This window comes from Pocillopora verrucosa, chromosome 1 (genome assembly GCF_036669915.1).
Source record: "Pocillopora verrucosa isolate sample1 chromosome 1, ASM3666991v2, whole genome shotgun sequence".
Lineage (NCBI taxonomy): Eukaryota > Metazoa > Cnidaria > Anthozoa > Scleractinia > Pocilloporidae > Pocillopora > Pocillopora verrucosa.
The window spans coordinates 30,580,879-30,599,075 of NC_089312.1; the positions used below are offsets into that span (position 1 = coordinate 30,580,879).

Genomic DNA, 18,197 nt, shown 5'->3' on the forward strand with positions numbered 1-18,197 from the left:
AAAATGTCACAAGGTAAATCAGAGCCGGTTTTGGAGAAGGTCACCCAAATTCGTTTTGCAGCCAATAGAAAGCGGCCTCAAGCTATTTCGTATTTGAAGGAGTTGTGAAAGGATTTTTCGCGGAGAAGGTATAGCATAAATGACATGAGAAGGATTTGGAGCTGATTTCATTAGAAGAATCAGAAAATGTTCTGTAAATCAATTTTTTTGATGAGGGTGGTTCTCCTGATTACTGTCATGGTGAGTTCATCATACGTGCTCTTGACATGCATATAACTAGGGCTCTCTACACATTTGAAAATGACTGAAACTTACACTTTCAATGCATACCAGCGGATCTTACCCAAGTCTGTAGTGGTTATTTTCCGCATGATATTGACCAATTTTGTATGCGAATGTCCCATGCTTTTCACGGAGCGAAATAAAGAGCTTCGATGCCTATAGTCATGAGTTGTGTTGCACATGAGTCTTACGGCTTCCTTTCAGCGCTGCCTTGTATTTACTGCTGAATGTTCGTTATTGAAGTATGAAATATCAGCAATCCTTCACAATATTTTACCGCTTCAAAGCACTCTTTTCCTCGTTGATAAATCTTAAAAGGCAACTCACCAAGGAATTAGTTGTACTGAGCCCGGCAAAGAAAAGTAGGAAGGAATAATTTTTAATCTTTGAGTTAAAGCAGTACAACCATACATCTGTATAACTTAAATTCTCGTTGAAGGGGATAAGTTTCTTAAGAAACTGTGGTGCTGGGTCGGTGGAAGGTATTGCAAGATACAACTTGGTTTTATTAACTGAGTTGATAATGCAAATTGGCCACCGCTAGGAGTTTCTAACGCTGAAGTTTCGAGCCGTACGTCACTTCTCTCTCCAAACTATCTCAATTCTCCTTGGTTGAGTCGCAACTTATCAACTCATTAAATATATAGCTTTTAAGGAAATTTTACAGGCTGATTTCGCGAAGACTCCATTTGAAAGGCGAATGTGATTTATATGCCTATTTGATACAGAAAATATCAAAATACCCTCCTTCCTCACTGTATGAAGGATGAATCAGTACTAATACAGAACGATTCTTTCATCACTTGATATTTATCTGCAGGAACCTTTCTAGGTTTTCTTTTACTACAACTACATGAAAAGGAAAAAATGGACAGATTTTTTAACTGGAAAAGATCTTCAATTGAATAATTCACTTTACTTGCTACATAAAGTAATATATTATTACCAGGTATAAAAGTTACTCAGTAACGACCGTAACAGATATTGAAAGAATGAAAGACTTCATGCGACCAGAGACATTTCCCAAATGGAAGATCCCTGAGCTATCTTTTGTATTTTACGAGAGGTCTGTAGCTTTCCTTACGAATAACCTTTAAATTTTCGAAATAAATCTCGTTTAATTCCACCTCTACTATTTATTTTATCTATATATTTTTTCAATTTATATCAATATGTGCTGATTCTCGTGGGACAAACTTGAGAAGGCTTGTTTTCTCTTCACGGATAACTCTCTGTCCCATGCCACAGGTTGATCTAAATCCTTATTTGATATTTTCAGCCACTATAAACCAAATGTTACCTGTGTTACTGCCTTCATTTATCCCTGCAGTTTCACTGTGGAAAGAAATCATATCAAAGTCATTTAACAGATGAATAAGTTAACAACTTTGAGCCTTGCCGGTAAGAATGGTTTAAGGACTCTTAAGTTAGCATGGCGCTTTTCTTTTCTCGACTTGACTTCCCTGAATTATGAGTTCCTTTATGGCAGTTTTTTACCTCAGACATGAAAAAGTTTGACATGAAACGGTACCACTAACACTAACCAGTGAAAAGCAAAACATGCAGGAATCACACACGAATCACAGACGAAATCACCCACGAGAGGACGAGTTCGTTAAAAAATCAACCAACGATAAGTTACTCATTGATGAGCGGAAACGATGTAAAATGTTAGGTACTATAGTGAAATTTTCACCGTGAACACTTTAATTTGCTGTTCTTAATAGTACGAGCAAATGTTGGCAAATGCTGTATTTACTTAATCCCCGGCGGTAATTTCCAGGATGAAGTTGTTGTTACGCAATAAATTAACTGGGCGAACAATCCCAATCTGTTACATTATACCTGAAAATGTTATTTCCAGCCGATGAAAGCTGCATGAATAATCTGATTTTTTAAGAGAGATTTTCACTATTGGATTTGGGGAATTAAAGAAGATAAACAAATTCCTTACCAATTTAGGTAATGTAGGCTTCCACTTTACTTAATAAGGACGTTTACCATTCAACCTGTTATACTTTTTTTTCATCTTGGGTCAGAATTTTCAATGAAAGTAAAGTAATGCCGAAAAAAAAACACCCTTCACCCTTTCAATTGTCGTTCACCAGAATGGAAAAGCGCTAATTCTCTCTTTGCATCGGTGACAAATAACATGTGACTCTATGGGCCTTCTCACGTAAACTGGATTATCATCCAGGTATTTTGAAACTTTTCCAAACGGACTTGATAAACAAATTTTCTGCAGGTAGAACAAAGGTTGGGTTAAAAAGCCGTACGCGCCAATACATATCAAGCCACCTAGCCACCTATTTTTAAACATGTTTTAGCCAATCGTGAAACGAAAAGCATACCTCATCGATCTGCAGACACGCCTTGATAAATTTATATTTCTTGAGCTAAAGTGCACCCTTTTTAAAACATTGTAACAGAGAGTGGACTTCATTTTACTGCAAGGATTCTACAGAACTCTAGATGTCCGTGTCCAGGCGAGCAGTGCTTTTGAGACTTGTAGCTCTACTTGCTTCAGCGGTGAGTCATCATAAATTCAATTTTTTTTTGTGGGAGTAAGCGTCTTGTGCATGATCAAGTCATTTGACATTATGCAGAAAATTTGTACAACAGGGTACATGTTGCTGGTAGATGGAGATTCTAGATACAAGCTATCACATCAAAATTTTTTTTCAGCTAACCATCCGATGCTGATAGAATTTTATCTCTTCCTTCATCTGAAAAAATGGCGCGAGTTAACTCGTTTCTTAAGATTTTGGAAAGATTGAGCTGTAAAATCCTCAAGGGTGAGGTTGATCTTATTGGAAAGGGATTACAAAATGTTTTAAGAGACCAACGTGGTGGGGAACGTGCATTTCCTTGTTTACCTGGTCATGAGAACTTGTTTTATGTTTCTTAATTCTAAATGAAAACTGAAAACGAATAGCAGTTTTCCAAAGAAAACAACGATAAATTCAAGTAAAAAAGCTAGCGTAGAAGGAACCTCTAGGGGAGTTTGTCATAATCGGATGTTGGCTCTTCTTTGCCATCACTGGTTATGCCGTAACAGAAAAAAAACTTTGCTTTCATCTTTTACGAACATCAAAGGAACTTCGCTAAAGCTAGGCTATGAAATTGTTGATACCTCTCCATAATCAAAACGTTGAAATATATGAGGACCGCTTAAGACCGAAGTGAATATTGACGAAAATCGTAAAAGGGTCTGATTTCACGAATTTTTTGTCAGCTTTTTCAATTTTTCGGAGTTACTAATTGGAAAAATTGAATTCATAGTGAGATGACTGTTCGATTCCCCTAATTTTTGACAGAGACCTCATCAAAGGCGGTGATCCTAACATGCAACTCTGTCACATAAGTTTACCCTTTAAAGCTGTGCTTGTACCGATTCTTCCCGAGTGGTTTTCTAAATGAATAGCGGGATCATCATTCATTATGGAGTATGGCGAGCAATTTTGCAAAAATGTTTTATCTAAACTCTAAACCTTTTCGCAGACAAGCTTGAATTATGACTTAAACTAGGGCAAAGGGACATTTTCGTGATATTGTCGAAGTAAATGCACCTCATGACTAGGGCAGAACAAAATGACTGTCAGCCTAATCACTGCTGATCTACATTTTTTTTGCTGTTTAGCTTGTCGCTCTAAGTACAAATGATATTGTTAAAAACTCTCAACATTATATGAAAGATACTGAGGATAGTTGAAAGACTAAAGTTATCGTTGTGTATCTAATTGACTTTTTTTCTTTTTTTCAACTATATTCCATGCTAAGGTATCTTGAAAATTTAACTTCTTTTCGACTATTAACAATTAAAGATTTCATAACTTCGCTAAGGATTTAAACCACCAAATACAAACATGACATACAAGGAGTAATCAATGGCAGTACATGGGTATGACATTGGTGAGATATCCGCTATAGTCCATAATACTAACCACAATTGATTAAACACTCTATTATGATATCATTGCATGCCTAGACATGTAAAAGCGAATAAAGTGAGTGGCCTTCAAATAAAAAAAAATAGATAACTCGAGAAATAACGAAACCGTAGGCTTGGAAGATTATATAAATTTACAAACCTCAGATGAGAAAGGTCTGTGTCCCTAATCCATTTTAACGATGTATCGACACAAACATGCATTGACAATTCCTAGCAAAGGTAATGAGAGTAACCTGGAGATGTCTGATGTAGTTCGCTTTCGAAAAAACTGCTTATTTTGCAATGAAAATACGCTGATTTAAGTATACGCGAATCTTCTTTCAGCACTTGTCTAAGTATAGTGATTCATGACATCAGTTGTTATATTTGTAGTGTCTTCCTCTTTGACTGTGCGTTGAGTTGGAAAGTCTGAAACATCAGTCGGTCTCGCTGATTTCAGTCAAAACGGATCCAGAAATGTCACGTTCAGATCATAGACGTAAATAAATAGCATCACTTCCTTTCATCGTGACTGAAGATGATCCCTTTGGTCGTGACTTCCGGTAACGCTTGAGCATCCAAAATGTTTGGGCCGTCTCTCTGTAATTAGATTACATGACATAAGTGTTTATTAAAAAGTGTTCCATTTTCCTCCTTAGGTGTTGCATGTATCAGAAAGCAGAGGCGATGGGTCCACAAATGGTAAATGAATAAATGGCAGATTTTCATTTAGTTGTCTTCGTAATTATAAGAATTTTGATCAAACAGTACTTATTTTTTTACGAATTTTCTCTACCTTTTTCGTGCTCTTGTCTGTGTACACTGTTAATAGTAACTGATGAATTAGTGCCAAATGAACTTTAAGTGGACAGGTTAGAATTTGAAAGTCTTACCAGTATAATGTACGTTATATCTGAATGTTTTTCAAGCCTGCAGAGCCATAGAAAGAAATAAAGTCCTGTGAGGCGCTATCTTACAAGAGCTATTATTTAAGTGAAATTTTCACGATGAGCCCTTACTATAAAAGGTTAACGGAAAACAAAAACATAATGACCACAAAAACTATTCAGAGCAAAGCTCAACATGAAGGAGTCACAAGACGTGGTAAACTTAAACTAATGCAATCTTGAATAAAAGCGTAAGTTTTTTAAGAAATTGTGGTGTTGCCTCGGTGCGGAAGTATAAAAAAGGATAAGTTAGTTTTATCAACTGGGTTAATTACGTAAATTAGTCACCGTAAAGAATTTCAAAGCTGATGTTTCGAACGTTAGCGGCCTTCGTCAGAGCGTCAGATGCGATCTTGCATTACTTTAAACATTGAATAGATTGCTCTTATACAAAACATATTTTCGCAAATAACGCTGAACAATGAACATTAAGAGAATCTTTATAATTGCATATTCTCATTTTCTAGCCCGATTGCATACAGCACTCAGAGAGTTGACTAACCCTGGCTGATAAAATGTTACAATTGAAGCTTCACGTTTTATTTCGTTGGTTGATGAACTAAATGTTATCTCGTTCTTCGTTGATGATTTCCTGCTCTGAGATTTTAACTTGTTTTAATTTTTAGCGAGTTCGTGTGCGCAGACTTTCTGCAGAAAGGGAAAGATGTGTGTTGAAAGTAAGATCGGCGAAGTGATCACCGCAGAGTGTACGTGTCCAGTGAACTGCTCAAATGTACATCGCCCTGTTTGCAGCGTTTACCATGTGGAATTTCCAAACATCTGTGAGTTACATAAGTTTGCCTGTGCAAATGAAATGCATATTCAAGTAAAGCATCAAGGGAACTGCAGCGAACAAGGTACACAAAGGTTAAATAGCTTTCTGTCTCTATTTTGATGATTTTTATGTAGTGTGAAGTTTTTGTTATAGCCTTGCTTTAAATTATCTCATTTCATATGGCATCCCCCAGCCTGAAAAGATCTTAATATTCTCAGCGTGATATAAATACATCAGGAAAAACTGGTGAAGTTTGGAGCTAAGCTACCAATTCCAGTGTATCGGCTATTTTTCAGTTCTCTGATCTCACTTTTATAATAAAGTATCTTGCCTAAGACACCTATATTAGTTAGCTAGCTCAAAGGGCAGAGCACCACACTGTCAACCAGAGTAGAGGGATCGAGCCATGAACTGTGTCAACACACGGGGTCTTGAAACAGCTGAGAAAGCCGGATATGCTGCCGTTTAGAGTGTGATTTTGAACAAGTATACATTGTAGTTATGTTGGTTAATCATGAGCCATAAACCTCACTCCCAATCTTTTGTATCCGTAAGGTGGTTAAAGGTAATAGATCCACGATTACTGTCACAAACATAGGACAAGGTTAGCTTTGTATCATTCAGTAAATCAACAGCACACTTTTAAAGAAGAAATCATGTGAATGGGTTTGTTCGTTCATGACTCCCAGGTACAGTATATTCATATTAAATAACGTAAGTGCCAATTATTGATCTTCCAGAGGCTTCATCAGCTTGCCGCAAATCACAAATAATAAATTTTCAAGACAAGTGGTTGCAAAGAATTTTCCCAGTATACCAGGAAAGCAGGGTATTTTCTGTGGTTGAAAGACTCCTACTTGCAAAGGTAAGGATAAACCGAGGCTTGTGCCAATCCTGCAACTGATAAATTGACAGTGCGTCACACGCTGGCGGGTTAAACATGTTTTTTTTCACAGTACAAAATAACCAAATGTACAATATCGCAAGTCATTTGTACTCTATTCGTGCGTTATTTGCTCTCTACTTTATGCAGTTGGATAATAAGACTGAGTACTGTTTACCGTTCGAAAATGAATGAAATATAAACAAAAGCACTCTTCATTACTTGTGTTGTCCATTAGGGCAAATTTCATATGTGTTCGCCTCGTCATTGAGTCTTTTGAGCTTTTCTGGTTACTCTTGTCTTCTCGGAAGGCATCAAAATGTGTAAACGCCACAGGTTTGTGCCTCCTCCTGTTTCAATTTCGTTTTCAATTAAATTGCCATAACTACATGTTCTCTTACAGTTTAAAAACTGTATCCTTCAGTGGTCTTCTAGCAATTCACCCGAAGATCTAAGTACATTATTTCTATAAATCAGATAAATCAGATAAATGCTTCACTCTTGACAGATAAGGTTAATGTAAATGCAAAGTAAAACACAGGTATTTTTTTTTTTCAGCGTAATTTTGACCGGTACTGGGACAAAGATAAAAACGGTTTGCTCACCGAGGACGAAATATCAAGAATTTTCCACGAGAGGACATTTTTAAACTCTGCATGCATTGTAGGGCTCATTAGATCATGTGATACTGACAGGATCCCAGGAATAAACAGACAAGAATGGTACACTTGCTTCAAAACCGAAGGTATCGGACATATTCCTTCAATTCTCTCTCTTGACGTTGTTCTCCTAAAGAACTTTATGCTGTTGAGTATGCTGCAGCTATCATTAACAATGAGATGCCCCAAAAAACATTATAATAAAGTTCAGATATAACGAGCGCTGTCATTGGTTGAAAGAGCGTGCTCTATGAGAGTATAGAGCATAGAGCTGAGCTAAAGCTGTCAGGCCATCGGCCAAATTGTACTATGTTCGACCTTTTCCGAGCTTCTTTTCAGCTTTTTTCCGATAATTGAAAGTGAAATTTGGGAACAAGCGAGCCGGCAAGTAGCAACAGAAGAACCAAATAAAGGTTTGTAAACATACCAGGCGCCGTAATTTACGTTATTAAAACGTGAGAAGATACGAAAATCCTCAAAGGAAAAACAAAATAGACATTCCGAGTTTTAAAGATTAAACAACGCTCAGTTAGATTGCAAGCTTACGTACGGAAATTAAAATCAAACACAGCTAACACTCATAAAGTATATAAAGTTCAGTGTTCAAAGACAAAACAGAACAAAACAGAAATGATGAAAAATATAACCAAACTGAAAACTGTTGTTCGCGTTAGAAATAAAGTTTGTTTTGAAAATTGAAAGTAATGCTCGGGAAATTTAATGGATTCTTTATTATAAAACAAATAGAGAAGCCTTGACTGTGCTCTGTTCTGTTATAAAGCACTCAAGAAGTGAAGAGAGACACTCGACTACGTCTCGTGTTTCTCCCTACACTTCTTTCGTGCTCTAGCCGCTTCCTGTGTGCCTTCTAACAGAACAGAGCACAGTCAAGGCTTCTCTATTTGTTAATTATAATAAAGTTCGGATATAACGCGCGCTGTCACTGGTTGAAAAAGCGTGCTCTATGAGAGTATAGAGCATAGAACTAAGCTAAAGCTGTCACGCCATCTGCCAATTGTACTATGTTCGACCTTTTCCGGGATTTCCTTTTTAGTTTTTTCCCGATAATTGAAAGTGAAATTTCGGAACTGAAACGAGCCGGCAAGTATACTCTCATAAAGCACGCTACAATAAGCCAATCAGAATTCCTGTTAGAATGGTTCAAATAATCTGATTGGCTGTACAAGACTAAAGCTGTCAAAAATATCAAACCATCAAAGTTCATATTCTGCAATAGTTTACAAACTAAAATAGCTCGGCATGTCGAATTTAACACTTTTGCCTGAAGTTTTTTAGTTTCTAATTAATAATAGTTTCTAATTAACTAATTGTTCTGTTATAAAGCACGCAGGAAGCGGCTAGAACACTCAAGAAGTGGGGAGAGACACTCGACTACGTCTCGTGTTTCTCCCTACACTTCTTTCGTGCTCTAGCCGCTTCCTGCGTGCTTTATGACAGAACAGAGCACAGTCAAGGCTTCTCTATTTGTTAAGTATTTTCCACAAATGCAGATTCCACGTTGCCATGCACCTGTTCAAGTTATGCGTCACAGATCACGTCAAAATGTGTCAAGAACACAAAAGTGACACACGGGGCGCAGCACAGTGTTTCACTGATGTGGCGAAGTCATGCCTCGCATTTATTCCCCTATAGATCATAAGTAAAACTAACAAGGAGCGTATGTAATCAAGCTTATCATTACCATGAAATTATAACACTGCCCTTATTTTGAGGTTCCAAAGAATAGTATCTCAGCCATTCGCGTCTTTAAAAGTGCGTATTCGACTATGAACTAGATTATTCCGTACACTAGAGGAAATTTATCCATTTTCCTTAAACAGTTTTTACGAATTTAGTAAGATATATCGTGAATGATCCTGAAAGTTCATTAAATTGAGTGTTGCTGTCTACAACTCTGTTTTTGCGATATTGAACTTTTACCAGGAGGAGAGTGGCGTTGGTCTCCCTGGACTGACTGCTCAGTCACATGTGGAGGTGGTCGGCAAAGACGAACAGGCACTTGTATTTTACCCAGTACAGGACAGAGACTACGACGAAAGCTTTGTGTTGGGAAACATCATCAAATGAAATATTGTTCCAACGGAGTGTGTCCAGGCCAGTGGCGTTGGTCAACCTGGACTGACTGCTCAGTTACATGTGGAGGTGGTCGGCAAAGACGAACAGGCACTTGTATTTTACCTAGCACAGGACAGAAACTACAACGAGAGCGGTGTGTTGGGAATGATTATCAAATAATAAATTGTTCCAATGAAGTGTGTCCAGGCCAGTGGCGTTGGTCTCCTTGGACTGACTGCTCAGTCACATGTGGAGGTGGTCGGCAAAGACGAACAGGAACCTGTATTTTACCCAGTACAGGACAGAGACTACAACGAGAGCGGTGTGTTGGGAATGATTATCAAATAAGAAATTGTTCCAATGGAGTGTGTCCAGGCCAGTGGCGTTGGTCTCCCTGGACTGACTGCTCAGTCACATGTGGAGGTGGTCGGCAAAGACGAACAGGAACCTGTATTTTACCCAGTACAGGACAGAAACTACAACGAGAGCGGTGTGTTGGGAACCATCATCAAACAAGAAAGTGTGTTAATGGAGAATGTCCAGGTACAGAAATTTTACTGATAAAGAAGATTATAATTAGTAAAACCAGAGAAAATATGCTCGAAACAATTAGTGGTTACAAGTTTTTTTCTAGATAGACTCGAAAAAACTAGTGGTAACAAGTTCTTCGTCTTGTAAATTTAGTGTTTTGTTTACACGAAGTCTTTTAACTGTTTTTGTTTCTCTAATTTTTTTTTTTACTGACCAACGTCACCTTCACAGACTGGATGGTGTCCATTGATACTGGTGAGTAGCATTTATCATTTTTTATTCATTTTATTAAAACGCCGGAAATGTGATGTGTGACCAAAGTAGCCACGTATCCAGGTAAACCTCGTATTATTGACATTCTAACACAATTTGTTGCCAAGAGAACGAGGAATGAGAGTGGGAGACTATTATCATTATGACCAACAAGACCACGAATGGCTTGGAAGAAATTTTCATTGATTTTAGTTTATTTCTGTAAATATTTAACTGAATATCACTCATTTTCCCTCTACCAATGCAGCATAAATCAAGTACCTTTAAGCATGTAGTCTGTGACACAAGAAGTTGTCTTTTCTTCTTAGATGGTAAATGGAGTCGCTGGTCATCGTGGACTGATTGCTCGCGTTCTTGTGGAAAGGGTCGACAGAGTCGAACTCGTGTGTGTACTAACAAAGCCACTGGAAAGCTTCTAAAAAACGGCTGGTGTGCCGGGAAACCTCGACAGGAAGACATATGCGCGGACTGGAAGTGCCCTGGTATGAGATTCCTTGATCAATTTTTTTCAGCCAGCTAAGTCATTCATTTCAAAGACTAGAAGTTCTTGCCTGTTTTTTCGTGAATAGGTATAAAATCAGTTGTTAGCTTTACACCAAAACCATTTTAACTCTGGACGTATTTAAAGGTCATCATCCAGTCATCCTTGCATTTTTAATACATTCACTATTAATTGATTTCATACTTTTTGAAATGTTGGTCGCCGGCCCAGTCGCAAGCTTTACAAATAATTGATTCTACAGAATTACCACATTTTTCCAATTGCGTTACTTACAGGCCTAGGGGACCACTATGAATAGCTAGTTCCCTTTGATAGAAAATAGTTAAAAATAACTGCGAAAATATTGAATATTGCAGATAAAAGGAAAAGAAAGTGTCCACTAGATAGAGAAGGTACTCTAAAGGGACGAGTATTAACAAAACGTGACGCACCTCTGGCTGGAGCTAATGTATCGCTTGCCGAGTCTCCATATAAGATATTGAGTCGCACTCAAGAAAATGGCTTCTTCGAAGTCAATGCATTCTGCTTCGACAAAGAAAAAGTCATTTTGATTATCAAGCGTGGATACGTCCCCCAGACTTTTCGCATAACGGGCTCGAAATCCACCTTTAAATTCAAGATGGAAAACGCAGGTAATTCTTTTGTTATTCAAAGGAGATTCACGTTGCTGAAATATCTATGGATTTCTTATGGTCATAATGATTGAATATTGGCCTGACAGAAATAAAAAGACAATTAAGGAACACCTTAAGCAGTAAATTTGCAACAGAAGATCTAAGCTCTTGGGCAGTTATTTTGACTGATAACTTAAAATAGGGCCGTTAAGCCAAGGTTCCACTTCGGCCTTGCAAACAATATCTTTGAAATTTTATTTACTTGCTTGAACGAAACACTAGACTGAGTGTATATAAATTGCTTCATTTGTGCCAAGAAGGAAATCCAGCGTATTATTTTCTCCTCATGTTGTTAATCTTGACGTACTTTATCAATCAGTTCACCCGACAGTAACAGCTCACCCAGAAGACAGAAGACGTTTTGTTGGACAAGATGTCATATTTTGTTGCCAGGTGGAAGGAAATCCACCTCCAGTCATAGAATGGTAAGCACTGCACTCGCAAAAACGCGCTTTGTGGTTAAGAAATTTGCAAATGGTAACCACAAGGATGCAACGCCGGGTCACTTCATAAGAAATTTTCTCTTTTGTCGTTAGCTGTGATTTTAGGTCTTTTGGGACATTAAGAGGTCCCCTATGTGCGCCTCAACAGACATCACACCTGGCCTCTACTTGGAGAATATTTCGCTTTTGAAACATCAAATAGTTTGCATCTTTGATAAATTTTTCTTCTCACAAATTAGAGCTACATGTAGTTGAAATCATAGCTAGAACGAACTGAAATCCGCGCAAAGCCTATGTCGTTAAGTAGGTGACATACCAATCGACTGATTTAAGACGTGAGTTTCCTTTGGAAATGACAAAACAGTACAGGAGGTTTTACGAAACAGTTAAAAATTGATTTATTCGGTATACACGATTTATTTATTTTTATTGGATTCGTAGGTTTCGAAATGAAAACATCTTAGACTCAGACGAATTTAATAATAAAGAAACGTTACTGTTGCGAAAGGTGGAAAAGAACATGGCTGGAAATTTTAGATGCCGTGCAGTAAATCAATTCGGCGCAGAATTTTCTGAGTCTGCGACATTAACTGTTCTCGGTAAGTGTGCTTTACATTTGGATTATTGTTATTACTAATGTTAGCTTTGTCGAGTTCGCTCCAGGCGCTGCTTTTATCTCTCTCTCTTTTTTTTTTGCCCAATAAGGCGTTTCTACAGGATCTAAGCGCCACTCAGATTTCGACCAAGTTATCACTTCCTAAAAACGGTTAATGTTACTTAGTATGTGCAAGTGAAGTTCCCTAAACTAACACTCTTCAAAACTGAAGTTATCATACTCAGAAAAAAATAAATTTGTCCAACACAACCGACTCAGTTTTGACACTAGCTTAATGGGAATTTTGTGGAGCCACTTCTTCTTAAGGATTCAACTTGATAACAACTTTCTTGGCATGCACAACTTCAGTAATCTGTCTATTCGCAGTCGTCTATACACCACTTCATGGGTTCATTTGGAACCAACATAATGACCAGCTCCCAGTTGGCTTGTTTGCTCAGTTGGTAGAGCACTGCACCGCTATTGCAGAGGTTATGGGTTCACATCCTGTACAGGCCTAGTGTTCATTACTACGAAGATCGCTTTCATATTCACAACGATGTGCCGTTTGTTGGAATCTAATTTAAAGGTCATTTCCAATTCAGTTCTTAGGGTCATTTTCTTTGATAGTGTTTCACATTTTAAAGGTTGATTGTTTTTACATTAGACCCAGTTTTGAACTCGTGCAACTCTACACCATCTGATCATTACATAAACCTTCCCGATGGATGTACAGATCTCACAGGTAAAAGCAAGGTAAACATTGGAAAGTGCGATAATAGCCCTTGTATACGGGCTGATGTGGCCCCCAAACAGTCCTGTGAGGAAGAAGAACGCTGTTGCCAGGCTGGAGCTGTGAGTGAAACCACCGTTCGCTGTGGTCAAGGAGAGTTTACAGTAAAGCGCATTGCGAGCTGCAGATGTGACATTTGCAAAGAGGGAGATACCATTGTGAAAGGTATTGCGCAAGTTTCAGCATCCTTATAGTCCATCTCACAAAACCATAAACTACGCGTGCCAGAGAGGTCATTTGGAGTTTCTGAAAGTAATCCTTTCTTTTAAAAGGTCCTAACACATATTTTACTGCTTTCAAGACTCAATCTATATAGCGAAAAGAATTATAGTGATCAAGCTGCAACCGAGTTGCCTCAATGTTTTGACATGCATATCACACTGACAACCAAAATGTGTCTCTTCAAAACTAGACACGATGACCTGGAAACACCTGTCGAATTTTCGTGCTCGCGGGCAAAATTACCTGAGTAGAACGTAACTATTCTGTGGTGATGCGAAATTGCTTTTATCAAAAGTAAACCACGGTTAGCTTTCGAAAGTAAGAGTCAAATAAAAGTTACTTTCACTGTACCGTCAAAAATTGGAGGAGGTGTAGATCACACGACATGGCTCCATCAACTGTGAAAAAAATCCATATTAACGACCATTCTGGCCAGGCACCTTAAGTTATTTTCTTGTACAAGCACGCGGGTACCCATTTCAAATTCCGTCTAAAAGGAAGGGTGTTTACTGGAAGGAGGGCTCTTCATCAGAAGGGCACTTGTTAAGTTAGCATAGCAACAGGACGAAAATTAAAAGAACAGAACGTACATAAAAGAACTTTGCACGAACTTTGAGACAGAAATAACCGGAAGTGACTTGACGGAAAATAAGCAATTATCCTGTACTGATTTCGTTGTAGTTGAAACTTAAAAAATTGTAAATAATATGGCAATACAAATAGGTTTTCCTTGTAACTAGAATAAAAAAGATGGTAACTTTTGAGCTCGGTAAAGAAATAGAGAAATATTTTTTCGTCATCTTTCTCTAGGTTTTGCTTGATTCTCTATTTTAAGTTAAAAGAAATATGGTACATCAGTTTAGCTTTCTGAATGGTTTTAGTTTGATATATTTTTGAATAGCGTATACCAAACAGTAGTTAACATTCAAGGCCCGTTCTAATTGGCAACAAAAACTCCGAAGAGCTTTTGCTACTCAACGAGTAATTGTTACAAGAATAAAGTTAGAATCATCCTTTTATAATCTCAGGGTTTTAGTCTAAGCGAAAACAACTATTCACTTTTGTGTCGGTGGCTAACAGAGGATAATTGCTTCGCCGTGCCACAGCTCGGTATATATCACCACTAGCCACCTCCAATTTATTGAATAGTTGTTAATTATCATGTACAAAATCCAGCACTTTTCCTTCTTCTTAACGCATGCAACACTGGCAATATCTCGAGAAGTGAAACGTGTTACAAAATACCAGTGCAGGTAGCAAATTGACATAACTATCATTTTATTTGAATATTGCAGGAGTTGTGGTAGGGGGACCAGATGAAACACCGGTGGAATATTGCGACATTCTGGTTAACGATACAGTTGTTACCTTCTCCGACTTCGACGGAACTTTTCAACTGACTGTGAAAAAGACTACAAAGCGATTGGTGGCAACGTTTCGAGATTACACGGAGGAGTACGAGGAAACAACAGTTACGTTACCTTTCCAAAAGAGCACAACAACATTCCATAAAATTCATCTTCGCCTAGAAGCGAAACCCATTGAATTTGATCCCGAAGAAGAGAAGGTGGTACCTCTTGTGGGAGATGCAGCGGCAGAAGTTGTTATACCAGCCAATAGCTTAATTGACAAGGATGGAAACCCCCAAAAAGGCAAAGCGAAAGTGAAAGTTCAGTTTAGCGATCCCAGAAGTGAGCAAGACATTCTAGAATCACAAGGTGATTTTACTACTGTCGACGAAGATGGTGAAGAACAGTTACTCAGAACGTACGGCCTTTTCAAAATAAAGGTACAGGACGAAAATAACAACAACCTCGGCCTCACCAAGGATCTTCATATTAACATCGACATAGAACAAATAACTGGAGAGACCTTCAATGAATCTACACCCTTACCACATCTGTGGTGGCTGGACCAGAAAACTGGTCGATGGGTGGACGCTGGCCAACTTGAACGAAACAGCGAAAGTGCCAAGCGCAGAAAGAGAAACTTACGGTCCAGGGCATTTTCTGGAGCAATAAGCCCAGAGAATGTTCAAAATGCTTACAATCTCGATTACAGTTATGACAGGTGTTTTGCAAAGGTTAGAGCAACCAGACAAGATGGATCAGGAATACGAAGTGCGAAAGTCACCAGTATTTTCGTGAATCCTCGTGGACAAGCGATTCAAGGGTATTTAATGAGGACAACCTCCTCAAATGGCTACCTATGCATTTCAACCCAGTGCAACAGCGATGGTTACATGGAGGTGGAGGAAGACGGAAAGCCTTTATTGCCTCATGAGAACGAAGTGCGTGCTCTCCCTCCTGAAACGAGAGCTTCCATCGTAGATACTCGAAGAATCAATTTTAATCCTGGTGCGCGACCACTTAACGGCCCTGTGTACCAAAAAGCTCAAGCTAGCTCTTGTTGGAGTAGTGGGCAGAGTTACTTCTCATTTCATAGCCAAGGCGACGCACAAGTTTTCAACCAGGGGTACGTCCCGCAGCCGCCTTTCCAACGACGATTTGGACGTGTATCCAATAGGAGGAGATGCTATTTAAAGATCTTGACATCCGGGACAACGAGTACCTTGGTAACGGCAGAAAGTTATTCTGAAGATGAGGGAACACTGTATGGGACAGCCACTAAACAAACCGAGAGAGTCAACAGTAATTTATATGCAGCTTGCATAGAGCACAGATGTCCTGAACGCGATGCAACATTGATTCGTTTCACAGTGTTGACCGGAGAATGCCGAAGAAGTCGAGTTCAAAATATTTTAGACGAGAATAGAAACAGCGGTCTAGCACCAAATGTGGCAAAGGCTTTGACTCCAACTGACGATGAATTGTCTGGTAATTCCCTCGGGATGTTCACGTGCCGACGATGCAACTCAGCTGGTCTTATAAGCGACTTCGAAACTGACTGCCTTAAAAAGCGAATAGTAGACGGGAGTAGAATGAAATTTTTCGCAGTAAAGTTTACTTGCAACTAGTAAAACACTAACTCATGGCTCCGTCTAAATCTTTAACTAAAATTCAAATTCAAGGAAAGACTAGGAGAATTCCAGAAATAATTTTTTTTCCATTTAGTACTACTTCTAGCATCGTGTGCGGTTTTTTTTGTTGTTGTCTAAATTACTCTTTCAGTAGTATGTGACAACTCTAATCAGTCAACCATACAAATTCTGGTGACTAATAGCAGCGTCAGTCCCTTCAGTAAAGCCAGCGAACCAAACGAAGAGCCCGCCCCCAGAGATTCGCAAATGGACTTCTTAACATAAGAAGGCATTGTTAAAAACTACTTAATTCTAGCTATTAATTCTGACAACAGAGGCCCATGCATCAAACCTGCCAAATTCAATTTTTTCAAAATGTTGGAAACGAAGTATCTCATTAAAATTCCTCTGGTTTTCCGCAAGCAGGAAAATTCAACACGACCTTATGTAACAAATCAATCAAATTTGCCCAAATCTTAAAGTGAAGCTTCGCATATTTTACACCTTATTTACGTTTTGTAAGAGCGCGAGGTTGTAGGATGTGAAACGAATAACAGTACCGTGAGTCGATAAATCTGAAAGTAACGGCTTTCTCAGTTTTCCGTGTTGAGTATTGTGGAGGTAAAACATTTACTTTTTTTAAGACGCTCAAGTCTGGTTTTACGATACTTTGGATCCAGCCTCTAAGTGTTTCTACACCTAGTAACCATTGTATATTGTGGACTGAAAAAATGTCTTAAGATGTCCACGGAAAATTGTGGCGCGACCTTGACGCAAAAGTATCGTTTTCACATCTTTTTTCCAAAGTGTTCACGAAGAATGAATCTGCAGTTAACAAAGCACACTTTTCAAATCCTCAATTCATCTCTTTTTAATTCAGAAATGTCGCAAATAGTGGTGAATTGGAACGGAGAAGCAGATTTGATTAGTACAATAATGAAAAATCTTGTACTACCTTTATAGGATATGGAAGATGGCTTGCGTGTTTAAACGTATCTCGCAACGTCTTATGGTAGGTGAAAATTGAATGTAACAATGTTCTCTGGGGGCGAGCTAAAACTAAATCTTTTTTCAAAAGTCACGCAGACTTACAACTTCCAAGTCATTGGCAGGCTAAAATATGTGACAGCCTCCAAAATATTCTTACTGCTGCTGAGTAAAACCCCAAATTTAATAAGTATCAGAAACGTGTCTGACATCACGTATTTCTTTTCTTAGTGAGTGATTGGTTTCGATTTATTGTGCACGTTTTTCCTCTTTGTATCAGTGGACTGTCAACTATAAGTTCGGCGGAATCACATAATTGAAATCTTTAAGCAAATTACCATAAAAACTAATTTCTATATCAAATGTGAACGAGTGACTGGTGGCGTAACCTTTCATTACAAAAACGCTGAGTGAACAGCGTACAATTGTAACGCACAAGAGATCCTTTAGAAGACCGTTTTCCTTCTTGATCTTCCTACTATTGTCCCGTATTTTGCAACACCTCATTGAGTAACTTTGCATGATTCCCAGCTTTGCTGATATTATCCGAACAATATATTCTTTTTCGCATTGACAACCAATGTTCTTTATATCTAACGCAACTAAGTAAACTATAATAAATAATAATTAAAATGGTTCTTTTT

The 18,197-nt window shown here is 38.3% G+C and overlaps 1 protein-coding gene across 3 annotated transcripts; it reads left to right on the top strand.

The window, feature by feature from the left end:
- The first annotated feature begins 47 nt into the window (after positions 1-47).
- On the top strand, positions 48-18,189 carry LOC131788164 (cartilage intermediate layer protein 1). Of its 3 annotated transcripts, XM_066170717.1 has the most exons (14): positions 49-240; positions 2,712-2,811; positions 4,873-4,915; positions 5,787-6,017; positions 6,676-6,800; positions 7,377-7,563; positions 9,422-10,096; positions 10,316-10,339; positions 10,666-10,839; positions 11,216-11,491; positions 11,853-11,958; positions 12,418-12,575; positions 13,239-13,529; positions 14,882-18,189. In XM_066170717.1, the coding sequence occupies exons 2-14, from the start codon at positions 2,755-2,757 to the stop codon at positions 16,561-16,563; spliced, it is 4,029 nt and encodes a 1,342-aa protein (XP_066026814.1). In that variant the 5' UTR covers positions 49-240; positions 2,712-2,754; the 3' UTR covers positions 16,564-18,189. The 3 variants fall into 3 exon arrangements, with proteins under 3 accessions (XP_066026815.1, XP_066026814.1, XP_058961215.2); XM_066170718.1 differs by lacking the exon at positions 2,712-2,811 and having other exon boundaries at positions 48-240; XM_059105232.2 differs by lacking the exon at positions 49-240 and having other exon boundaries at positions 2,540-2,811.
- The last annotated feature ends 8 nt before the right edge of the window (positions 18,190-18,197 follow it).